This window comes from Equus quagga, chromosome 11 (genome assembly GCF_021613505.1).
Source record: "Equus quagga isolate Etosha38 chromosome 11, UCLA_HA_Equagga_1.0, whole genome shotgun sequence".
Lineage (NCBI taxonomy): Eukaryota > Metazoa > Chordata > Mammalia > Perissodactyla > Equidae > Equus > Equus quagga.
The window spans coordinates 70,650,307-70,676,803 of NC_060277.1; the positions used below are offsets into that span (position 1 = coordinate 70,650,307).

The 26,497-nt window shown below is 51.6% G+C and overlaps 1 protein-coding gene across 2 annotated transcripts in view; it reads right to left on the minus strand.

Moving 5' to 3' along the window:
- Positions 1-26,497, minus strand: part of RAP1GAP2 (RAP1 GTPase activating protein 2) — a 210,508-nt gene that overhangs the window by 160,267 nt on the left and 23,744 nt on the right. Inside the window, exons 1-2 of one of the 2 annotated variants that reach the window (XM_046675336.1) lie at positions 18,760-18,853; positions 14,760-14,795 (exon numbers count right to left, since the gene is read on the minus strand). In XM_046675336.1, coding sequence (XP_046531292.1) covers positions 14,760-14,795; positions 18,760-18,803 — 80 coding nt within the window. In that variant the 5' untranslated portion in view covers positions 18,804-18,853. Of the gene's footprint in view, positions 1-14,759; positions 14,796-18,759; positions 18,854-26,497 lie in introns of those variants that run through there. The other variant, XM_046675330.1, reaches the window with a different exon arrangement.

Sequence of the window (26,497 nt, forward strand, 5' to 3'; positions counted from 1 at the left end):
GGGAAGAGGACTCCCTTGGAATTTTCACACACCCCAGGTAGGAGTGCAAATGGTAAAACCTGGCTTTAGGGCAATCTGGCTACACCCACTAGAGCTGGAACCCAACGGCTCTGCCTCTAGGACCTCCCCAGCCCTGCAGCCCCACCCAAGCACACAAACACACAGTCGCTACAGGATTGTTTGCAATAGAAGAAAACGGAAACAACCTAAGAGTCCACCAATAGGAGACATGATGGGGGTGATATAAATACTACATGGCAATTAAAAAGAAGGAACTGGATCTACGACACCATGGAGAGATTCCAAAATCCATGTGGAGGGACACAAATGCAAAACTATATGGTAACAACTCCCATATCCAGTGCGCTCTGCAGCCCCACACCGTTCTAAGCACTGGACACATGTCAGCTTACGTGATCCCCAAAATAATCCTACAAAAAGGGTTAGAGGTCTCTCAGCTAGTAAGTGGCAGAGCCAAGATCTGAACCCCAGCATTCTGATGCCAGAACACCACCACGACACTCACATAAATTCAAAAGGACATCATGCGTGTGAATTTTAAATACACACAAAATACTGTATAGTGTTTCTAGATACCTATCCATGGGTGTGAGAGAATTAAAAATGTGCATTGAGAAAAACACACCAAATTCCTGAGACTGCTCCCCTCTCTGGATGGGGGAGACAGAGTGATGGGGCTGAGAAGGAACGATGGCAAGAATTTAACTTTATGACGTTTTATTTCTTTTATTCTTAAAAAAAAACTCAAAAAGTTAGCTATAGAATTACCATACGATCCAGCAATGCAGCTTGTGGGTATAACCCAAAAGAACTGAAAGCAGGGACTCAAACAGACGTCAGTGCACCAGTGTTCACAGCAGCATCACTCACAACAGACGAAAGTGGAAGCAACCCAAGTGTCATCGCCAGCTGACTGGATAAAGAAAATGTGGCATATGCACACAATGGGATATTATTCAGCCTTATAAGGAAGGAAATTCTGACACCTGCTACAACATGGATGAGCCTTGTGACATTATGCTAAATGAAATAAGTCAGACACGAAAGGACAAATACTGCACGATTTCACTTATTTGAGGTCCCTAGGATTGTCAAATTCATCGAGACAGAAAGCAGAACGGCGGCTGCCAGCAGCTGTGGGGAGGGGGAATGTGGAGTTAGTGTTTAATGGGTACAGAGTTTCAGTCTGAGAGGATGAAAAAGTTGTAGAAATGGAGAGTGGCGATAGTCATGCAACATTATAAATGTGCTTAATGCCACTGAATGGCACACTTAAAAATGGTTAAAAGAGTAAGTTTACGTTATATATATTTTACAACAATAAAAAAAGGTTTGATGCAACAAAATGTTAACAGCTGTCACTTCTACTGAGTCATGAGTACTCAGACGTTTGCCACGTCATTATTCTAAAAAACAAATAAACAAAACCAGAGGCTCCGTATGGCCGAGGATGTGGACACAAGACCCGCGGCAGGCAGGATGCTCCTCCAAGGCAGCTCAGGCCTTTTCCATCTCTTCCCTCCTCCTCCAACTATTTTCACTGCATTGTGTTGCTATGGAAACAAGGGGCACCTCAGGCTCCCGGAGCTCAGCCCAGGTGCTGCTAACTCCAGGAAGAACGTCAGAGTGTGAATAAAATAAAAGCCCCAATCGTCCAGGCCTCATCTACACACACGTCTACCCTCCAGATATGTTTATCGAGTGACCGTGCGTTCACACATGCCTGCAGGGATCGCCACCTGCACAGGTCTGTCCCCAGGCTTGGGTCTGATGGAACATTGCTCCAGTTTGCCGGTGCAGGTATGGCATGTGGTTACATGTGTCCACACAGCCCAGGACCATTCTTACTAATGTCAGAAATATGAAGGTAGAGAACATCTACCAACTGTTAGCTACGTACCAGGCACTGTGCTCCAGGCTTCACCCAGATGATCTCCTTTAAACTTCACAACAATAGTACCTACATGTAGGTACTATAATTATTCCCAGATAAAGAAACAGAGGCACAGAGAGGTTGTGTCACTTACCCAAGGTCACCCAGAACATATGAACCTAACCACTGAATCTGCATTGTGGGGAAAGAGAACTTTAAATGTCACTGGTTCCCAAACAGCTGCAAACCCAGCGGCCTCAGAAGCACCACCTCTGGTCCTGAGAACACACAGGCTTCCTAGGCCCCACCCAGGCCTGAGGAAGCAGAATCCCCAGGCTGGGTCTGCACTGCAGCCAGAGGAGGCAACCATGGGTCCAGCGCTGGGTTGAGCTGGCGGACAAGGTTGGACAGGACATGGCAGGGCGGGGACAGGGGCTACTCCTGGGCCCAGAAATGGGCCTGGGGAAGTCTGTAGCTCAAAGCTCCTCGGTTCCAGAAGGCATCTGCTAGCGGCAAGGTAACCAAGAAAGTGCAATGGCTGCTGTCACACACACACAGCCCAGGGCAGGGCTCCAAAGTCAGTTTTGTGGCTTTGTGGCCTGCCAAGCACGGATTTCCACCCACTCCACCCTCTCAGAATGAGCTGGGCGTGAGGCAGGGGGGTGACGCTGCGGTAACCTGCTGGTTCACAGCTCAGCCCAAGGCAGGGAGGAGTCGGCCACCTCACCTGAACAACAAACAGTGACGCAGCCCCCATGGGGAGAGGGACACAGGCAGAAACCACCGGGCCACCACAGGGCAGGAGGAGCTAATGTGACCAGCTAAATGTAACCTCGAGGTTCTAGCTGCTCCGGGAACACAGAGAAGGGAAGGCTTCATTCTCACGGGAAGGAGGTGTTCAGAGAGGAAGCAGCATCTAAGCTGGTGTGGCAGGATGGGTGGGATGATGCTGATGGAGGAGAAAGAAGTAAAGGCATTTCATGCTGTGGGGAACAGCATAAGCAAAGACGTCAAGGCTGAAAAGTGCCAGAAAACAGCAAGTCACACCATCTAGCTAGAGCTAAAGGTCAAGAGGAGGCACAGCTGCAAGAAAAGAAGAAAGAAACCTTAGAAATGTACTGAGGCCCAAAGAGGTTAAGTAACTTGCCCAAGGCCCCCGAGCTGGTGGAGTCAGGATTTAAACATCAGCTGCCTGACTCCACAGCCCATGAATTGACCACCAAGACGGGGTGCACCAAGTGGTAGCCTTTTCTTCTGCACAGTTTTTAGAACGCTGTAAAGGTGAACCTGGCTGGGTCTGCAGCAGTGGTTCTCAGCGGGGTGGGAGAGCTTTTATACCTCCACCCCAGAAACTCAGCAATGCCTGGAGACATTTTTGATTGTCAGTACTGGGAGTGGGTTGTTGGCATCTCGTGGGCAGAGGCTAGAGATGCTGCTCCTCATCCTGCAATGCACAGGACAGCTCCCACAACAAAGAACCACCCAGCCCCAAATGTCAACAGAAACTCCGGCCTGGAGTGACCCCCCCACACCCCCGCCTGTAGCTCATGTTAACATCCAGCCCAACCTGAACCACTGACAGTCACCACACTCGTTTGTCCATGGGCACAGGGGTTCCCAAATTTTGCTGCATATTGGAATCACCTGGGGATCTTCACAAAGTACTGACACTGGGTCCCACCCCAGACATTCTGATTTCCAGTTCTGGAACTGGATGCAATCTGGGCATGACAAGTTTTTAAAGCTTCCCAGGTGACAGAAAGTGCGGAAAAGTTTGGGAAGCAGGGCTTGGTGGGGGAGCAGGAGGATCGAACTATCTGCTGTGGACCAAAGACAGTCAGTGGATGCTGACGCCAGAAAGAGAAGTCATCAGAGAATAAACACAATGCTTCAGAACTGCCCAGCCTCCCACCGGCCATCCCCGCACCGGGTCCCAGGAACAGGCCTGTGTGGAATCAGCACTAACAAGGTCTGCCATCGGCCCGGCAGATCGAGACCTCCTTGGAGCGGGGGTGGCAGAGCTAGAGATGGCTTTGGGGATGATGAATTAGTCAGAGCTGGCAGAGGCCCGAGGAGGAGGTTAATTAGACAGCCTTTGTCACTGTCTGGGCAGGAGATAATGGGCCTGAACCAGGAGGAAGGCGGGAGAGGACCCCATGACTCAGGGGCTTCACAACCCAGTGACAGAGAAAGAGCTGGATATGGAAGAAAGAAAAGGTTAATTGAGAATGAGTCTAGTCTGGGGACACAGCAGGAGATGATCGGTCAGGGGCTGGAGGTGGAGACAGGGCACCGGGAAGGGGTGGCCTGGGGAAAGGGACTAGGGAGTGGCCACGGGGAGACAGGAGCCAAAACTTGAGAGGGATGACGTGCCCCGAGCAGAGGTGGCCCACGGTGGCTCTGTGAGCAGAATCTGACCTGCAGGAGAGGCCACATATGGCTTTGTTTTTTAATTCTTGAGTTAGTTGTCAAGATTTTGCCTAAAACTCCAGATTTCCAGCTTCTCTTGTAAAGTGGAAGATCTGGTGAGACAGGCAGTGTTCCCGCAGAGAGGCAATGTGCACCCCCAGCCCCTCCCCCTGATTGATCCCCCAGGCATCAGGTCTGTCTTCAAAAAGAAGAGATGAGGCCCTAAGTCAGAGAGCAGTGATGCTGGAGCAGTTGGTGGAGAAGCAGGAAAGGAGCCAGGCACCGCACAGAGACTGAGAGCTGACTTCTCGTGGCCTGGTTCTGCACCCACCACCTTGGAGCTGTGCCATCTCAAGCTAGGAACATCCCCGCTTGGGGTCTCAGTGTACACAACTCATCTGTAAATAAGGAGGTTGAAGCCCATGACCGCTAACTGTCCATCCTCATGTCCACTGGCCTCCCGCAGGCTTCCCGAGCCAACCCCTCTGGTCAGGCTTTGAGACGAAGCCTGGAAAACCTAAACTCTTTCAACAAAGATCAGCCCAGTCAGTGAGAAACCCCAAACACAGCCAACGGGGCCAAGGATGACCAGCCAGGGAAAGAGAAGGCTCAGCGAACAAGAGTCACCTTCCAAAGTCTGAAAAGGTCTCAGGAGAAAGAGACATTAGCCTTATTTCAGCAGCGGGCTGGGGGACCAAGAAACGGCAGTTACTGAGATTCCAGGTGAAAATAATGGTCAGCTTTGAACAATCAGAGCTGTATTGAAATAGACTAGAAATCCTTACGAGGTAATGAGCTCCCCATCACTGGATGTAACCAAGCTCAGGCCACTAGTTTTAGGGGCACAATAAATTCACATAGTAGCTAATCTGAGTTTATTTCAAGTTGTAAGATTCAAGGACTCCCGAGATCTGGGGATCTCCCCTAAAGGCTCCTTTCTCCCTCTCCCAATGCTCCCAGAGAGAGCTGTCAAAGATTAGGCTCAGACTCTGCCATCCAGAGAGGGAAGGTCTAGATGGTCTGTAAAAAGCACAGAACGCCCACCTCCTTGCTCCCCCTGCCCTTCATGAGGGCCACAACCCCACAGCCAGACCCAGCAACCCTGCTGCCTGGCCGCCGTCCCAGCATAGGCTCACCCAGGGCCCCCTCAGAGGCAGAGAGAGCAGCTAGCTCCTAGGGGAGGGTCCATCTACACCCCCTCCTGACACTCCTGTCCCCACTCCCTGCTCCCAGCCCGGAGGAGCCAGCAGGAGGACGGGGGTTGGAGCACCCTCCTCCCCATTCCCAGACACCTGTGAGTACTGCCTGGGCCCCATCCATCAGGAGCCTTGGGGTGGGGGTGGGGTGGTCCTGACACACCCAGGGGTCCACAGTGTGTAGCACAAGGGATGCACAACATGGGAAGTCAGAGCCTCTCTCCAAAGCCCACCAGGAGCACTCCTTCCCCAGCCCTGGCCAAATCCAGCTCCCAGTAAGCTGGGCAGAGCGCCCTGGCCTCCTCTTCATGGGACCCTGAGCCTTCCCATCGAGGCCAGCCAGCAGGCCTCTGGGCCTGGGAGACCTGCGAAGAAGCTCAAGTGCGTGGCCAGAGACCTGGGGGTCCACAAGGACTCTTTCAGGGAGCTGAATGGGGTGAAGGGGGCCCCCCCAGGGATCGCTGGGCCTAGGCCCGGGGCCACAGGCTGCCCCATCTGCATTCTGCTCTCCTGCATCCCTGCCCTTGTCCCCAACAGTAGCACAGTTAGCCCTGTCCCACCGGACCAAGGACCGTTCATCTCACCAGCCACACAGAAAACACCCTCACATAACCTCAGGAATAAGCAGAGCCCCTCCTGCCCGCAGTCCCACACCCCCTTCAGAAGAGCCCCAATGCCCAGTACCTACTGGCCAGAGCTGCCAGACAGCTCCCTGCTCGTGGGTATCAGCAGATACCCACTAGACCTGGTCAAAACCCAAGGAGCTGTATGTCCATCAAGGAATCAGAACAGGGACTCACCAGATCTTCCTGGGCATGGCCGGGACCGGCCAGGATGAAGGCCAGGAGCACACGGATCCCTGGAGTTTTCAGACCCTGCTGCCTGGCAAATGGCACCTCCAGGTGCATCTCCAGTGCCTGGCAAGGAAATCAGGCCACAGCCCAATTGCCAGCTAAGCACCCGCCCGCCGTGCTTCTCCCCATAGCCACTCACGCCCCAAGACTCCAGATCCCAAAACAGACATGTTCGTGGTTACCATAGGAACTCGCTAAAGCCAAAAAAGGCACCACACAGTCACCCACATGGGCCCTCCAAGCTCAAGTCCACCGGCATGGGCAAGCATACACACACGCCTACACACACCTATGCACGCCAACACAGTTCTCAGGCTCAGGGCCCACCCTGAAGAAATCAATGAGCTAGGGCCTTGAGACAGAAACAGGGACATTCCCCTCGGCCCCACCTGGAACAGGTCTGAGGTGGGCTCCCTGCATGCACAGTCTCACCAACTCTCAGTTACAAGGGCAGTGGCACCAGCCAGTGCTCGTCTGGAGCTCACCTGCCAAAGGCACTCCAGGAGCTGCACGGGGTGGGGGCCAGAGCCCAGGGCCACCCCCAGTTCCGCCTGCTTCCTGGCCACAGACCAGCTCTTACACCCCTTGGGACACTGTTCCCTTCCTCTGTCCCCTTCTATGGGGGGGCGGGGGTAGGTCTAAGGGTCAGGACCTAAGCCAGCCACACAAGAGGTGAGACGGGACAGGGGGACTGGAGACTGTACATTCAGAGCCTGACTCCCTCATCTCTGTAAATTGGACCAACATCCACCCAAGGGCTCACCTGGAAACTTGAGAGTCTTCACCTTGACCCCTCCCTTGCCCTCACCACCCACACCCAAACTAGCTCCAGGCTGAGGAGTCCACCTCCTTGATGGCGCTCCAGTCTGCCCACTCTCCCCAACTCCAGTGCGCCTGCCCCAGCCTCCAACCTCTTCAATGTGTTGGCAGAGGGCAGCCGGGCGGCCTTCAGACCCAAATCTGGAGACGTTACTCCCCAGACCCAGGTTAAAACCCTTCAATGGCTCCCAGTCATCCAGAGAAGCAAGCCCAGCCCTCCACACAGCTGTCCTATACTCCTAGCCGTGGCCCAGTCTGCCCTGGCACTGCCACCCCTGTTTGCTATCTGGTAACGATAACCACACTCAGGTCCCTCCCACCCTGTGCGTTTCTTGCCTCCCTGCCTGTGCATTGGGGCCAGCTGGAGTGCCTCTCTCTCCTCCGGGCTGACCTTACTCACCCTTGGAAATGGCTCAGGCATCACCAAGTCTCCAGGAAGCCCTACTCCATCCTCTCTGAGGCCATCTCTGCTAGCACTTGTCACATTCCATTGTGATCGTCTGTCTATATGTCTGTCTCCCTGCAGGGCTGCAAGCACTCACAAGCAGTCTGTGTCTTTTTCATCTCTGCTTCCCCACCAACCCCAGGGCCTAGCACTGGGCTTGGAATGTAGGTGCCCAGTAAATCCGAGCTGAACTAATTCAGCCTTCTAACCCCCCGAAACATCAAGCTTCTCCATCCTTGACCATCCCAGCACGCTCTCAGCAGATGCCCTAAGTGTGTAAGAGAGGAGTTGACTAAGATGAGGCAGCCCAAGAAAGTTCTAAAATATCTTTGTGGTACCTGAAGGATTCTTATAATCACGGTAAACAAAGACCTGGTGGAACATGGGGAAATGAATTTGTGATCATGGCCTTCAACCAGTGCATGAAAAAAGTCATTAAACTGGAATCAAGGGGTGGACTGTGGAGGGATGGGCTTTCTGGAAGGAAGGCTGGAAAGCTGGAAGCAGAGACTTGATGCACTGACACCTGGGCCCTGACTCTCCTCCCAAGATGAGAATGTGGCCTTGCTAACAACAGAAGACCCAGGAGAAGCAGATATCTGTGAAGGTAATCCTCTAGATTTGGTGCATAATTCTTACAGAACTGGGATGGAAGCCCTGAGTTTAAAAGCGCTATGACGCAGCAAGAAATCGAGCTTTCTGGATGCAGCAAGTCCCCGTCCTGCATGAATAATGACTCCAACAGCTGCCGTCAGGGACTCCAGGAGCTAAGGGAAGCAACGCTGAGTCACACTGTATCTGCCCCTGCCCTCTGTGGTCCCCTCACTTCCTGCAGGATTTTGAATTCTTAGCTGGTAAAACTGAAACCTAGGATAGAGGTGGCTGTGGGGTGTCCTCTGGCCAAACCACAGGACAGGGGGCTGGGCAGACCACTCCTGCAGGCCCTCTCCCTCCCTCTCTTGAGGAAGAAACAAGAGGACACAGTCAACTTTAGTCTCCAGCATGTGTTTTCCCTCTATTCAGAGATGCCATTTCTAGTGACCAAGAACCGGGACCATCAGTTAAAAAGTTGGATTCTTTCTCCTACAAGGCAGTAGGTTCTAGATTTCTCCATCATCAGGAGTGTGCATGATGCTGTGCCCCCAGCTGTGGAGACAGGCTGCACTGAACCATCCCCATGCTCACCCAGTCCCACCGTGGCCCGTCTCCACGTAGGACAGTCATTTCAGATGATTGGAGCATGTCTTACCAGCCTGTGCACCAGATACACAAACACACAAGCACACACACACTTCTTCCTTTAGCAAAGAAGCAGGGGTCTCTGAGAGGTAGGGTGGGGGCATCAAAAAAAAAAAAGCACCCACAACTAGAAGGACCTGCAACTAAGATATACAACTATGTACAGGAGGGCTTTGGGGAGATAAAGCAGGAAAAAAAAGTGGAGGAAAGCATCTAAGGCTCCCAGCTCAGGTCCCCACCCTCTGGATGCTGCTCCAAGGACCTCCATGAGCAAACCCTAGATACCTGGCCCTCCCAACCTGGGCTCTCCTCTGGGGGAATCTAGTCCAGCTATGGATCACCTACTGCAGAAAGGGATCTTATCCCAAGCTGGCCTCAGAGCAGGCTGGAGAAGGGGGAGCCTCACCTGTTGACCGTGCCTCCTTCCCTCCATCCCTCCACCTGCACGTGATGGGCTAACCATGACAACCCATAATTGATTCATTCAGCAAATACAGACTGAGAACCTGCTATGTGCCAGGCACCGTGTTAGATCCCAGGGAGCCAGAGATGAAGTGTGCAGAGCCCCTGCTCCCAAAGACCTTCATTCATTCATGCCTGCATTCACTTATTCAACAGCGAGCACCTACCATCATCAAGGTCCTGAGAGAAATACAAAAGGACAAAAGTCATGAAGCTGAACTCCTAGAATGTCAAAGCCAGAAGAGAGCAGATTAGACACTAATCCAACTTTCCCATTTTACAGATGAGGAAACTGAGGCTCAGAGGAGTTAATGATTTGCCCACTTGTTAGCCTGGGACTATAACCTGGCCCTCCCAACTCTCTCCTGCATGTACTGTCACCCCGTCCTCCAGTGTTCCTGTGTGGCCCCATGCCCCCTGCACCCCTTGACTCTGAGCGTCTTCATCATTCAGGTATCACAGATGCCATTCAACCTGGGGCTCCAGCAGGGCGATGGGACCTCTCACCCACAGCCTTGTGGAGGCAGAGGTGCATTCTGTGGCCAAGGCACACAGACTCTCCATGTACGAGGCCCCCGTGTACATTGGGAAAAGAGAGTGAGAAAGTGGGGCAGGGTAGGTGCTGAGAACTACTCAGCTCGAGCCTGGACTGAACCAGCTGTGACATACAGGCCTGGGTTCAAATCCCAACTCCATGACTTACTCACTGATGACCTTGACCAAGTTTCCTAACTTCTCCGAGCCTCCACTTTCTCATCTGTAAAACGCAGAGAGTAATGGTAGCTGCTTCATGAGGCAGTTGTGAAACCTCAGGGGAACTATGCACTGAAAACTGAGCACATAGTAAGTGCTCAATGATGGTGGGACCAGAACCCCCATCTTCAGAGCTGCATGGCTCAGAGACACCTCCAGGAGTTGCATGGCTGACTGTCTTCATGACAAGGACGCCAGGTCCCTGGGGAAGGAGCCAAAGCAATCAGGAGCACAGGCCACAGCGGAGAAGTCAATGGGCTACAAAAGTAGATTGAAGATGTCTCACCCAGCAGAGGCAGAAGGAAGGCAGCATTCTGGGAGAGCCCTAGCATGTGCAATTGGCTGCCTAACAGACCTGTCAGTGAGCAGAGCCATGTCCTGGGCATCCGCATCCGGGTAGAACTCCATACTGGGTACTGTCAATGGGGGGTTGGGGGGCGCCGCTGGGGACAGGTTCTAATCTCCCTTTTAGTCCCAAGGGTAGTGGGGCTGGCTAGATAAAACCTCTTAGGATGTCTGCCCTGCCCACAAGCCATCTTTCTTCTCTGAGAACTAACACTTCCCACATAGAGAGGTGGCTGCAGCAGCCGTATCTTATACATAAAACCCCACCTCTCCAGCTAAACTGCTTGGACCAGGGGGACACAACAGACCCAAGCTGGGCCAATGAGATTCTCTGTCTCTTTTTTAACAGCTTGACTGAGATGTAATTTATTTACCATACAATTCACCATTTTCTTTTTTTTTTCTTTTCTTTTTTTTTCAAGGAAGATTAGCCCTGAGCTAACTACTGCCAATCCTCTTTTTGCTGAGGAAGCCTGACCCTGAGCTAACATCCATGCCCACCTTCCTCTACTTTATATGTGGGACGCCTACCACAGCATGGTGTGCCAAGTAGTGCCATGTCCGCAGCCAGGATCTGAACCGGCGAACCCCGGGCTGCCGAGAAGTGGAACGTGCGAACTTAACCGCTGTGCCACCGGGCCGGCCCCTAATTCACCATTTTAAAGTGTATAATTCAATAGTTTTTAGTATATTCACAGGGTTGTGCAACCATTGCCACTATCTAGTTCCAGAACATTTTCATCACCCCAAAAAGAAGCCTGGATCCTTTAGCATTCACTCCCCTTATTCCCCCTAACAAACTCCCCAGCCCCAGGAAACCACAAATCTATTTTCTGTCTCTACAGACTTGCTTATTCTAGACATTTTATATAAATGGAATCACACAATATGTGGTTTTTTGCGACTGACTTTCACTCAGCGTAATGTTTTCAAGGTTCACCTATGTTGTAAAACATATCAGTACTGCCTTCCTTTTGATGGCCAATACACCATTGTCTGGATGTGTCACATTTTGTTATCCATTCATGTGTTGATGGACAATTGGGTTGCTTCCCTTTGGGCTATTATTAATAATGCTGCTATGAACATTCATGTATAAGTTTCTATATGGACATATATTTTCATTTCTCTTGGGTATATACTTAAGAAAGGAATTGCTGGTCATATGGTAACTCTATGCTTAACCTTTTGAGAAACTGCCAGATTGTTTCCCAAAGCAGCTGCACCATTTTACATTCTCAGTAGCAGTGTATGAGGGCACTAATTTCTCCACATCCTCACCAACACTTGCTATTATCTGTCTTTTTGATTATAGTAATTCTAGTGAGTGTGAAGTAGAATCCTTTTGTGGTTTTGATCAGCATTTCCCTGATGGCTAATGATGCTGAGCATCTTTTCACGTGCTTATTGTCCATTTGTACATCTTCTTTGGAGAAATGTCTATTCAGATCCTTTGCCCATTTTTTAATTGTGTTATTACTACGTTATTATTGTGTTATTATTATGTGTTTGTATATTGAGTTGTAAGAGTTCTTTATATATTTTAGATATAAGCTCCTTATCAGATATATGATTTGCAAATATTTTCTCCCATTCTGCGGGTTGTCTTTTCACTTTCTTCATGGCACAAAAGTTTTTAATTTTTTTGAAGCTCAATTTATCAATTTGTTGTTGTTGTTTGTGCTTTTGGAGTCATATCTAAGAAACCATTGCCTTATCTAAAGTCGCAAAGATTTACATCCATGTTTTCTTCCAGGGGTTTTATAGTTTTCACTCTTACATTTAGGTCTTTGATCCATTCTGAGTAATTTTGGTAAATGCTGTGAGAAAGGAGTTCAGTTTTATTCTCTTACATGTGGATATCAGTTGTTTTAGCCCCGTTCACTGAAAGACGGTTTTTCTCCACTGAAATGTCATGACACCCTTGTTGAAAACCAATCGACCACAAATGTGAGGGTTTATTTCTGGACTCTGAATTCTCTTCCATTGATCTGTATGTCTGTCCTTACGCCAGCACCATGCTGTCTGGATTATTGTAGTTTTGTAGCACAAATTTTGAAATTGGGAAGGACAGTCCTCCAACATTGTTCTCCTTTTATAAGATTGTTCTTGAATTTCCATGTGAATGTTAGGATCAGCTTATCAATTTCCGCAAAGAAGCCCCCTGGATTTTGCTGGGGTGGGTTCCAGTTCCTGCTCAACCCCTCCTGAGCTCTAGCTCCACCTCCTCCCCCAGGCTCCCTGAGGCTTCCTGGGGTTTTTTTCCATAAATTCCATCTTTTGCTTAAGTGGGTTTTTGTTTCTTGCAATCAAAAGAATCTTAACTAAATACAAGAACGAACACAGTCCTACACACTGTCTCAAATGACCTCAATATCCCCACCCCGGTGCCTAAGCCCTCAGACTGCCCCCCAGATCCCCAGAGACCCCACTGGGGCCCAATCTCAACACTGGCCTATGCCCCACCCCTTTGCTCCACCTTGTAACTAGTTCCCTTCCAGGTTACATAGAGATCATCTTTACCAGTTAAAACAAACAGGCCCGCAATAATGCTTGTGAAATTGAACTAGATGTCCCAAGACAGCAGCGAAGGAAACACCTCCACCACCCCACACCGTCTGCTCCATGCCTGGAATCTCCTTCAATAAGCAGATGAGCTCTGGGAGGCTCTAGGAAGGCCAGACATTGTTGTGTCCATTGGACAAAAGATACGGAAACGGAAATCCAGAGAAGTTAAGTGTCTTGCCCAAGAGTAACTTGCCCTGGAAGCTGTGGCTGATGCACACCCCACGCCAACCAGCACAGGCAGGCCCATTGTCCTCCCCCATTTTTAAGAGCTGCTTTAGAAGCCACCTCCTCCCATCAGTCTTCCAGGACTACTCCCACTGCACCCCTGGCGTCAACTCTACAGAGAGACTGAAAGCTCTCAGAGGGCAGGGACAGTTTGTTGTCCATCCTAGCCCTGCCAACTGCCCACCGTCACCCTTCTGAGCAAAAAAAACAGAGTGGGAAGCCTCTTATTTTGACCCCTTTATATGCCAACTCTCAACACTGGTTGTGCTTTGCCCAGGGACCCGTACCCAGGGATGCACAGTCAGTGCTGGCACCTGAATGGCACAGCAGAGCGAGGCCGGCCTGGAAAAGCTTTCAGCTCATGTGGGGGAGTTACAAGTAGGAGGGGCTGCCTTCAAGGGAGGAATTTTTCATGCACAAACTATTCTCACGTGGCAGGATAATATTCTGAGCTAGCGACCAATGCCATTTCTCCTGCTAGAATTTCCCCCCTTTTCAATTCACTCAGTTGGAGCAGGTGGTTGGTCAGTACTCATTGCCCAAGGGAGGGATGTGGATGGAAGCTGACCTTTCTTAAGTCTCAAGGGGAAAAGAGGATCAGGATGCAGACAAAATGGTTTGGTCAGAAACCCGGAGGGCAAAGGAACAAAGGTGGTGATGGAAGAGCCATTGGAGGTTCTAGGACAGAGGTGTGCCTGCTCAGGGCTTCCCAGACAGACGAGTGAACATGTGGTAAACTAATATAGGGGCCCGCCCCGTGGCTGAGTGGTTAGGTTCATGTGCTCTGCTACGGCGGCCCAGGGTTTCACCAGTTCGGATGCTGGTCGCAGACATGGCACCGCTCATCAAGCCATGCTGAGACGGTGTCCCAGATGCCACAACTGAAAGGACCCACAACTAAAAAGATATATGCAACTATGTGCCAGTGGGCTTTGGGGAGAAATAGGACAAATAAAATCTTTTAAAAAAAACCAAAAAACTAAGGCAGACAATTCCCAGACCCAAACTCTGGTGTTGGAAGCCTCAGAGAGCCCCAGGGCCAGACTGATCAGGATGACATACATCTGGTAACTGATGACTCAGTGACCAACTGACCATACACATACGCAGACGCACATGCACACAAACACACACACTGGGGTGTTTTATGAGGTCCTAGAACTACGTGGCACAAGTTTTCGTGTAGGTGGGAATGTCAGAAAGACAATCTGATGAGACTAGGGCTTCACATAAAAATTGAGGTGATAGAAAATTATAATTATATTTCTTACACCCCTAAGTGGTTGCTTAAAAGTCACACCGCTATACACAGTCCCACTGTTCTGGTGCCTGCTGCTTCCATTCCAGCACCGGCCTTTCCCTAGATAACTCAGGAATCAAAAGCCAGGTCCAGCCTCCTCCAATCCAGAAGCCCCTGAGACGGAGATGGAGAATCTGACAAACGCCAACAGCACACTCGTTTCCCACAACTTAGCAGGGAACGAGGGCCCCAGGGGAGCTCCTGTCTGCCATCATCTCTGACCTTTACATAACAGGAAGTGACTACTTACTTGACCTTCAGGCTCGCCAGCATGGTCTTGTCGATCCTGCCAAGAGAAAAGCAAGGGCTTTGATCAGTGCCAGGGCTGAGGGCTCCCACATGGCATCTGCAGGGGAGAGGTCCCTGGGCCAGTATAGACCACCAGACCAAGAGGGCCCTGTGGGGGACAGCTGCCACAGGAGGAAGTTCTCCTCCAGCCCTGGGAGGAGCTGGGAGCTCTGGGAGGGCTGGGGTCACACATAACCCTGTGAGATGGGTACTGTTACTCTCTCCAATTTGAAGATGAGGAAACTGAGGCTCAGAAGGGTAAAATCACTGACCCAGTCTGAATCCAGGTATCTGACTCCAGATTCTGGAATCTTAAGCACTCTACATGTGGCCTCTCCTTTCATCAACCCCACTCCACAAGAGGACTCTGCCACCTAGCTTCATCTGTCACTGGCAACTGGACATTCAACGCATCGCTATCTGCCGAGCTTCTGCTTTGGAAAGATGCCAGCACCCCAGCAGCAGGGACCCGCCTGTTCTGGGAGCTGCCAGTCCATCAAGGAAGCACACTCTACTCCTGGGACAGAGCCAACAGCAAGCTCCAGGGTGCACGGGCAGTGGGATCTGTCAGGCACAGGAGCTCAGAGCAGGGAGGATCACGTTTGCCGGCAGACTGTCCTGGCAGCCAGCTCCTCCGCCCCAGCCTGCACCCGCCCTCGCTGAAGACAAGGCAGAGCCGCTAAGCTTCTATTTTTACCCTCTGCATATGCCAGCCCTTATGGCTGGTAGAAGAGGCCCCTTCCTCTCTCCAGAGAGAAAAATGTGCACAAGATTCCCCCTGTTGGTGTCTCCTCTTGTTTAGGGGTCACAACTATCAGTGTCACCACTAGTGTCACATCACCACCAGTGTCACTACTACTACCATTGTCACCATCACCATCAGTGTCACCATTGGCACCAGTGTGACCATCACCACCTGTGTCATCATCACCACCAGCGTCATCATTGCTCAGTGTCACCACCATCAATGTCACCACCACAACCGCTGTCACCATCACCATCAATGTCATCATCACCATCAGGGTCACCATCCCCACCAGTCTCACCATCACCATCAGTGTCACCACCATCATTGCCACCATCACGACCAGCATCACCATCGATGTCACTATCATCATCAGTATCACCACCATCCCCTGTGTCACTATCACCCATAGTGTCACCATCACCATTGGTTTCACCACCACCCCTTGTAATCACCACCATCAGTGCCACCAAAATCACCACCACCTCCAAGATGCTTGAAACCCTGGTAAGTTCTTTCAGTCACCCCTTTCCAATCAACTCAGCTCTGCCACAAGTTTCCCATACACACAACTACTGGGGCCAGGAGGGGAGGGAGTGGTATCAGGGGCCACATGGTGAAGATGCAGAGCTGCCCCAGCAATCACAGGTCAGCACCAAGCCCTCGAGCTGAGGGTGGGACCCTTTCACTCTGAGTAAACTCTCAGTTTCCTCAGTAAACTGAGGAAACTTCTGACCTCAGTTCCCAACAGTGAAACAAGCCACACCCAAGGCTCCTGGGCCAGGTTCTTCCCCACACACCTCCTGGGCCCCTTTCTTGGGGATTCCACACCTGGTCCCCAGGGGTCTCATTGGGCTCCCAACCTACTCTGGGATGCAGAGCCTCCGCCTCTCCCATTCAATCCAGCAGATGGGAAGGGTGGACCCGGGAGTCAGACTCCCACGCTCTGCTGTAATACGTGTAACCCAGAGCAACCCAATGGTAACCCCTAACAATAAGCCCCTACATTTTGCATCTTCTCAAGAAATCTTTTTAATTCTTATAACATCCCCGTGTTGTGGGTAAGGCAGAAATCCCCCACTTAAACATGGGGAAACTGAGACCCAGAGAGGGGAAGTGTCGCATCTGAGTTCCTCAATAAGTCAAGATGGAGCCAGGACTAGAACCCAGACTCTTGGTGTGGTGCCCTCTCAACCTGACCACCACGCCACCCACTGGTGCTCTGGGTCACAGGAGCCCGTGTCCCAGCACCCACACCCACCCACAGCCTGTCCGCAGTGTTCCCACGCTGGGGAGTGGCACCGGGAGGGCGGGCCCGTGGCCTTGGCAGGGCTGAGACAGGAGATAAGGCAGTGGCTGTGACACTGGGCATTCCCCAAGTTCTCCCTTGTGCTTCCTCTCTCCTCCCTCCCCCGCCTCATCCCATTCCCACTCATCACCTTGTCCACTCCGATGCTAATGGATATCCACTCTGGCATCCAATGGACCTTTTAAAATACCACCCTCTCAGACTCTCTTCACTGTCTGGAGTGGACCAGGGCTCCAGAAATCTGTAATTTAGCCCTCAACCAACGGCGATGTCCCCTCCAAGCTGACAGCCATCCCCAGATGATACCTACCCTAACCCTCCAACCCCACCAGGAAGCCCTGCTATCCCCTCAAGATCAATGCGCCCCCAACCAAATGCCTGTCATGGGCAAAACACCTCACTTAGTCATCCCATAAGCATCTACGGAGCATGTACGAGGTGCCAGGTACAGCTCTCTGTCTGCTCCACATTTCCCAGAGGAAGGTAGGCCTCAGGGAACACATCTCACTGCCTAGGGCCTGCCCTGCAGGAGCCCCAGCCCAGCCTCACACACTCGTCCCTGATCGGGAAGCAGACTATGTGATTGGAACCCAGATCCCACCCTCAGGACAGCAGCCCCTTGGCCCCAGGTGTCAGGGAGAGCCAGCTAGCAGGTATGAGGCCACACTCTGCCACCCCGGGCATCGTATCATCTTCACTGTCCCCATTTGCCCAAGATGGAGCAGCCACAATCCGTTCCTGCCAGAGGATGGATGGCAAAGAGCTTTCAAAGAGGAGGAAAAGAACAATCAGAAGCTACACGCATATGGGAGCAAGTAATCAGCCAGAGGAAGAGCCCATCTCTTGCCAGCCCCTGGTGCCTCCCTCTCTTCCCCTCACCTCTTGTGCATTCCCCGCCCCATTAGCCCACCAGCTTCCACACCAGGACACCTCCCAGGCACCCTCCCTCAAGCAGTAGGAACCTGTTCTGTGACAACACCCCAGGCCCAGAAGCTGAAAGGAAAGCGATAATGAAAACCACTAGATCCCGTTCTCCAGCTGAGGCGAAGCTGCCGGCAGCTGGTAATCAGAGACAAGTCTTCGACCTCAGTGTCCCCACTTTCTGGCCCCTTGAGGAGGAAAGAGCCTCTCGCTCGTCGCAGACAGAAGCTTAGGAGCAAAAGGTGGCCCAGTGGGTCAGGCAAGAGGCTGGAGTGCAGTCCCAGCTGCTTAGATGAAGATAGACCTGGATTGGCTGCCTGGGGTCGGGGAGGCAGGGGAGGGACCTCTGGAGACAGGCCTGCCCCCTCCTCTCACAGCTCACCCCTACAGGGAGGAGGCAGCCCAAAGGTCCAGCAGGCCACAGACTCCCCCACCACGAAGTCTCAAAGATGACACAGACAAGAGCATAACACACAGGCACAGACAAGAGCACACTCAGGTACAGAAGACCAGCGGCGCAGACCAGCACCTGCTCAGAAACACACAGTGCACATGTGGTCACACACACGGGCACACCCACCCAGCCAGGCACACACCTCACACATGGCCACACAGACTGGCCATCGCAGACACGCACACACATTCACAATCATCACAGACACACATACACATAGACAGGAACACATGACACAGAGACACACACATTCAACCACAGTCACACAGTCACACTCATACCGGCTCCAACTCCAACCTTCCAGATTCCCTTGAAGATTGTACCGAGGGACAGTGAAGAAAAGCTTAGTGTCTGATGTCCCTGCCAAGATCCTGCATCTCTGTCCAGCCCAGGCATCTGAAAGTGCCCCGCTCCTGACCCAGGTCCAGGCACAACCAGAGCCCTCTGTTCCCTCACCCAGCCACATTGCTCAACAAGACTTCACGGCTAGTTTCGCTCCCATCCCTTCAACTGCCCTCCCATCTGTCACGCACCATCCGAAACCCCCAAAGGAGACGCTGCGCCTCCTGCCAAACATGACTGTGGCTGCAGGGCCCCAGGTCCCGGCGATGTCCCCAGGTCCCGGCGATGTCCCGGGGGCTATTGGCAAGAGGAGAGCCGTGGTGCAGCAGGGTCAGCGGGCCACCGGCATAGGGCGGGGCGCTCAGTACGGCACCTCCCCCACTGCCTGCCCCCTGGCCCAGGCTTCCTGTGGGTGAGGCCACAGGGCTGGGAGGTGTGTCCTGCCCCCCGGGAGGCACCAAGAAGGGCAGGAGAGGTCACAAAGGGCAGCTTCCCCACGCCCTGAGGAACCCGCAGCTCCGGAAAGGGCTCGGCTGGCAGATTGCACCACAGCTCAAGTTGGCAGCTTGGCCCCACACAGCCCTGGCTTCCTGGAACCCAAAGGAGGCCCGAGGATTCCCACAGCTGTGCCTGGGAGGGAGAGAAAGACCTGGCTGGAAGGCTCAGGGAGCCCTGCAGACTGAGGCGCCTCCCACCCACTCCCTGGCTCTCCCAGAGACGGGGCCATTGCTCTCTGTTCCACCATGGCTCAGCTCAGCACATGCCAGATAAACCAGCCTGCATATGTAATGACACCTGCACAAACGTGGCACAAGATCCACAGGTACGCACAGGTACACGCATGCTCACATACGTGTCATTAGACACACACGCACAAGTGTACAGGTACTACGCACTCAGGTGCAGGCTCATATAGACATTAACAGACACCTGCAGGTACATCTCACACACATACAACTCCCCACACAGACACGTGCTCACACATGGATGCAGACACACATGCTCACACACAATCAACACACACGTGCACACATGCCTACAAGGTGCATTCATATGTACACAGGCACAGGCACAGATCTGTACTTCTCAGACCCCCTCGAGTGTCCAGACAGAGGTCAGCAGTGTCCCGCTTCATGGGGCAGTGGTGGAGGTGGGAGGGGGGCACCTTGTGTGCGTGTGTTTGTCTTTCCAGCTGGAACTAAAGGCTACCCCTCGCCTCTGCATGCACCGGTGCTGACCATGTCAGGTACACAATAGGCACTCACTAATGCCAGCCCTTAGAGGGGTGTGACACATACACTACAGTAGACTAGGGTAGGGAGGCACAGAGAGGGCGCCAGGCCCCCGCCCCACCCCCAAGCAGCAGAGAAGGGGAAATAAGGCTGTGAGGTTGCCGCCACTGGCCTCCCTCGCTGGCCCACCCTCCCCACAGCTTCCTGTTTGGGGCCTGCTGCCACTCCAGGAGTCAGATCTGCACTGTGGTGCTGGAGGGCCACCCCAAGGTCATGGACAAGGGATGCAGGCATTTCCATTTTCTTCACTCCTCCACAGCAGGGAACACTCCAAGGGCCTCAGGCAGCACCCTGGATGGGCTGCAGGAGCAGCTTCACGGTCTTGGCCCAGTTCAGGGCTGGGGGGTGGAGAGCGTGGCATCCTTTCCTCCAAGGCAGCTGGAGGAGCCTGGTGGTCCCTGGTTCAGGCCACATCCTCCACCCCTACCTTCACTAGGAAAGGAAGGATCATGTGGTTGACCCTCTGGGGTTGTGTCAGACCGCTGGCTTCCCGCTGGACGTCTACTCCACACCAGACCTCTCACCTTCACTACATCCACCACACACCCAGGAGATGCTCAACAGGCATCATGGACACCTTGGGTCCTGCCTGCCCTGTGGCTATTTGGCCTCTCTCTGAACAAAACAGGTCTGCACTCCATCGGCCCCTGGGGGAAGCACCTGGCCAACCAGGGCATCCACCCTCCCAGCCGCAGTGACAGGAAACCTAAGCACACCCAATAGGACTTACTCCCAAAACACTTGCCCCCTCTTCTCCCTAGGGTTGCTAAACCACAGGATGGAAGCCTAAGGCTGTGGAGAGCACAGGAAAATGCAGCCAACCCAGAGGAAGGCAGGGGAGAGAATGGACAGAGACAGGGAACGTGACAAAGATGAGGTTTTAAGGACATGATCTGAGCTCCTGGATCCAGCTGTGTTAGAAGCCAGATCCAGCCCTGGGTATATAAGAGCCAGGAATACATCCCTTTATTCCTAAAGCCAGTATGAATTGAGTTTCTCTCTCTCCACTGAGGAAGTCCCAACTAAAAGAAAAGGCTTGATGAGCGAAGGAGTGAAGACAGAAACACTCCTTCAGCCGCTCAGCCTGCTCCCGCACTGACACCAACACCTACTCCAGGCTACCACCACCCTGGGCGCCGAGAGCACCAGGGTGAACCAGATGCCGCTCACAGCTTCAGCCCAGCTGTCACACGGGTTACTAACAACAAAATTCCTTTCACAAATTATTTACTTTTTTATCAATTAGAGGGAGTTTATGGCAAGCCCATCACTGGAACACATCATGTGACATGCTTTCCTGAGAGAAAAAGAGGTGGGGCTACAGTCACCCCGAGCGTGGGCACTTCCGGCCACCCATCTTTCTATTCTTATCTGTACACACATGTGACCATGTGTGCCTGTCGTCCACAACATGTTCTGGGGAAGACACAGCTGAGACTTGCTCCAACGCAGGCCCTCACAATCCACAAGACACCCAGGTAAACACTCAGGTAGAGGGCCACCTGAGCCAAGTGTTTGCAGACTCAGGAGGGATGCAGACCCAGGCCCCAGCATCTGAGGTCAGCAGGGTGGCCCAGGGACCAGGCAGGGAGGGGCATTTCAAGCATTTCAGCTGCTGCCACCCTAAGGCTGGACTCTCCCACCTGGGGTTCTGGTCCCTTGCGTGGAAGCAACAGAAGACACAGAGTCATGGGACTCAGACACCTGGTCAAGGAGCAGCAATGGCCTGTCTGCAGCAGCAGGAAAGGGCAGAGAACTCACAGCATCCTGGACTTCCTCGAAGCCACTGAGATCCGGAACCTTGGAGAGTCCAGAAGGACTCACGCAGCTCCCCGCCCCCAGAGTGAGGGCCTGGAGAGAGAGAAGGGAGGTCCCCAGATGGCTTTTAATTTACTCTGTAAGCTCTGGAGGGAGGCGAGAGCCACCCCAGAGCTTCCTTCACTCTCCTCCAGCCTCAGCGCTCAGTCTCCCAAGCTTCGCAGCCGTGTGACTTCCAGCAGGTTACCCACCTCTCGGGGCCTCAGCTTCCTCCTCTGCAGTACGGAGTGGCTGCCACCAACCTCACAAGATTATAAATGCACATAAACGCTCAGCACAGGGCTCTTATACTTATTATCTACTATGATTCTGCCCCTCCCTCAGTCCCCACTCAGCTTCCTGTAGCCCCTGCTCTGACCCCTGGGCTCCTCTTCTGTGTGGGAGTGGACAGTGAGGGGTCCACAGCCTCTCTAGGAAGGCCTGTGAGTCAAGAGAAAAGAGAAGCACTCTGTGAGCCAGGCCCAGCCCTCCTGCCCCACCAAGCACAGCACAGCTTCCTCCCAGACCTCAGCTGACTCAGCTTGCCAGGTGGTCAGAATGGAGATGAGGACAAGCTATGGGGACAGGGGAGCCAGGGGCAGTGGCTGTGCCTGTGGGTGTACAATGGGCCAGAGCTGACCCCATCACTTAGCTTGTGTCAATCTCACAACCACCTCTGAGATGGTACCACTGCTATCCCCACTTTACAAATGGGGACATTGAGGCTCAGAGAGGTTAAGGAACTTGACAAAATTTACCCAGCTCAATGGTGGTAGAGCCCAGGTTCTCAGCTACTGCTCTACACAACGATCTGCATCAGTAGGCGTCAATCACCAGATCAAACCAGCCCCAATGACTACAGAACCTACAGAAATGCAGAATTCGTGCAGTGCCCTTTTTACAGATGGGGAAACTAAGGCCCTGGAAGCAGAGCTCAGCTCAACAGCTGGGAGAGAACAATGACATGGGAAAGAACATGTGCCCAAGTCCTCCCAACTCCTAGCCAGACAGGCTCCTCCTCTCCTGAGGTTACTTGTCGCCCCTTCCACGGAGCCCACTTCGGGTCACCAAGTCACAAGGCCCCGGCTTCCCCGGTGGAGGTCCGTGGGTGTTCTGGGTCCAGCTGAGGGGCAAGTCTCAGCCAGAGACCCAACCCCAGGACAGAGCTTCGGGGAACCCACCTAGTTCTCTGGGCTTTAGAGGAACATGGAACGGAGAAAGCTGGCTGGGATGAGAGACGGAGACAGCCCAGGCCCTGCCAGCAGCCCCTCCATCAAGTCTGCAGGCCCTCGGGGGCAGGAGGAAGGGAGAGACAGCACGGTTTCCTCTGCTTGGGCAGCTCTGTCCACGCAGCCACCAGTGGGAGCTGAAAGATGAGACAAGCTCCTTTGCCAGGCGTGGAGATGAGGCAGTTACAGGAAGCTCAGGAAACAGATGCCCCTAGAGAAGCAGGCACCAGATCACTCAGCATGGATCCTCCCCTGCTCCAGACAGCATGAGCTGGCACCAGAACTGACCCCATGGGGCTCGGCCCTTCTCCCACTGAACCACTGAATCACCTTGAGCAGGTCATGTACTCTTTGGGGGCTTCAGTTGCACTTTCTTCAAAGGGGAGGCTAGATTAGCCTCTGTTTCCTTCATAAGCCAGGTGAGGACAAAGGATGATGGCAAAGAAAGCCACTCTGATCTTCAGGAAAACAGGGTGCAGTGGCCTTCAGAGCCAGCAAACCCACATGAGTTATGAATCCACTCCTTGGGATGGAGATAAAATGACATCTAACATCTGTGTTGTGATTTACAGCACTGATCATTTCCCCACACAGTCTATCTCCAGGGACAGCCTGGATGTGCCATTGCACAAATTCTGAAAAGTGAGACAATGACAAAAAAAATTGCAAGAGGAGTGCTTGTGAAAACTGGGTTCCAAGAGCAGGGCTCTGACATACAATTGCACAATTTATTCCGATCTGTTCAGCAATGCCAGCCTAGCAAGAGAACTGCTAGCAATACATGGCTGTGGACTACAGAAGCTACAAAATGTACCATAATTTAAGAAATTTTAAAATAATAAGGTATCACTTCTACCCATCAGAGAGTAAAGGTTAACCAAAAGAACCTTGATAATGGTGTGAGGATATAAGGAAACAGGCACCCCCACCATTCATGTGTAGATATTTGGCAATATCTACCAAAATTTTAAGTGCACATGTCCTTTGTGCTGACAATTTTGTTTTTAGAAACACTCCCCAGGTAAACTCATCAAGTTGACAAGATCTGTGCACGCAGATGTTAATTATCATTGTTTGTAATAGCAAATGCAAGAAATAACCTAAATGGGCATCATTTAACTACGTTGTAGAAAAAGCATACAATGGAATACTATGTAGCCAGTGAAAAGAAGGAGGCAGAATTTATGTTACTACATAGAGATATTCTAAAAACTGAAGTAAGAAAAGAGACACAGAGCAGGTCATAAAGTAGGATCCCATTAGTTTAAATAAATAAATTCTTATATACGCCTAGACAATTTCTGGAAGGAGGCAATGGTCCAAGGCTGATTAGCTCTGAAGAATGGGACTGGAATTAGAAACCTAGCGGAAGGGACTTTTCGCTTTATCTTCTTTTGTGCTGCCTGATTTTTTTTTTTACCATGAATATGTTATAATTTAAGGGAAAAATGTTAAGTATATGGACAGTTTGCACTTCAATAAGAAGCAGCAACAGCAGTTCCAAAGGCTCATTTCTTTAAATTTTCTTATAAGCTACTTGGAGCTCAAACTGACCACTGATTCCAGTCCTGGGACCACCTCTTCTACCCTGAAGGGAAGTCCATCTTGCCCCAGAAAGAGAGGACCAGGGTCTCTCTTTCACAGCCTGAATCCAGTTGGTTCTTCTTCCACTCTGCTCTTAAGCAATGAGTTTGTGCTTGAATCTTAAGAAAACTCAAAGGAGCTCAATATACAACTTTGCTGGGGTAAATTTGACAAAATAAATCAGAATCCTTACATGCAGGCAAGGAGGCTTCCAGAGCACAGATCGTGGCCCGTTTTGGGATCTGGGTGTTGGTTTTACATGAGTGTGTCAAGTTTGTGGAAATCAATCAACTTGTACACTTAAAATCTCTGCTCTTCTCTGTATGCAATCATACTTCAATAAAAAGAGTTGTTTGGGTTTTCTTTTTTTTTCTTTTTTTTTTTTTTTAAAGATTTTATTTTTTCCTTTTTCTCCCCAAAGCCCCCCGGTACATAGTTGTGTATTCTTCGTTGTGGGTTCCTCTAGTTGTGGCATGTGGGACGCTGCCTCAGCGTGGTCTGACGAGCAGTGCCATGTCCGCGCCCAGGATTCGAACCGACGAAACACTGGGCCGCCTGCAGCGGAGCGCGCAAACTTAACCACTCGGCCACGGGGCCAGCCCCAAGGGTTTTCTTTTTTTTTTTTTATTTTTTTTTTTTTTAACATATATGCCTTTTGACTTGGCAATTCCATTTCCTATTCCATGCCATCCCAAGGGGAAAATTCAGAGCTGTGTGCCAAGTTGTACTTTTGAGGGTCTCCAGTGTATTGTGGTCATAACTATGAAATACTGGGAACAACCTAAATCTCCAATGGGGTAAAGAAAGACGACATCTCCCAATAACAGAGCACATTTCAGCCAATACAAAGTGGGTGTGGAAGTATACGTAATGACATGGGAAGACAGTTACAGTAAATTTCCAAGTGGAAAGAAAGAGGCTAAATAATATGCTCAGGGCCATACTGTTCAGGGGGTAAAATTAAGGATCATGATTTTTTTCTTCTTTGTGTTTTTCTAAATTTTCTAAGTTTTCTGAAATAAGCAATTCCTCTGTAACATTTTTTAAAAACACAATAAATCCTATTTAAAATAATGGCAAATAAAAGGAAGCAAAAGGAGACAAAAGGGTTACAAAATAGTGGTTCTCAAATGCACTGGGCATGAGAACCCCCTGGGGCTCGAACAGCAGGAGTTCAAACCCCAGCCCCAGTGCTTGCCAGCAGTGTGCCCTTGGGCAAGTTCCTCAACCTCCCTGTGCCTCAGACGAGACTCCCCATCTATAAAATGGGGAGACTTGGGGCCGGCCCAGTGGCACAGAAGTTAAGTGTGCACATTCCGTTTTGGTGGCCCAGGGTTCGCCGGTTCAGATCCCGGGTGCGGACATGGCACTGCTTGGCAAGCCATGCTGTGGTAGCCATCCCACATATAAAGTAGAGGAAGATGGGCACGGATGTTAGCTCAGGGCCAGTCTTCCTCAGCAAAAAGAGGAGGATTGGCAACCAATGTTAGCTCAGGGCTAATCTTCCTCAAAAAAAAAAATGGGGAGACTAATAGTACCTACCTGTTGGGAGGGGTAAATGAGTTAATATGTGCTAAGCCTTCAGAGTAGTGCCTGGCACAGACCTACAGGCATGGTAGTTAACCATAAAATTCTGATTCCATCATTCTGGGATAGGGCCAGGGAACCTGCATCTTTAACAAACCCCCCAGATGATTCTGACCCTGTGAGAAACACTGGATAAAATCCACTACAATGCTCCCAGTATCTTTGGTGGTCCTGGAGTTATCTGTAGGAAGGCTTGGGTACTAGGAGCCATGTGAAGGGGATTCTCACCAAAGGAGATCACAAAGCCAGCTCTTTGCTCTCCCTCCATCCATCCGGGTCCCTCTCAACCCTCCCCTCCTACACAGAGCCTCATCTGGGTACTTCCCTCACCAGCACGGGGCCAAGGATGGGCATCAGCACCCTCTACAGGCATGTTTGGGTAGTACAAGGAGAAAGACGGGGCATCTTCTTGCTGGTGTTTCTAGGATGGCAGCCATATT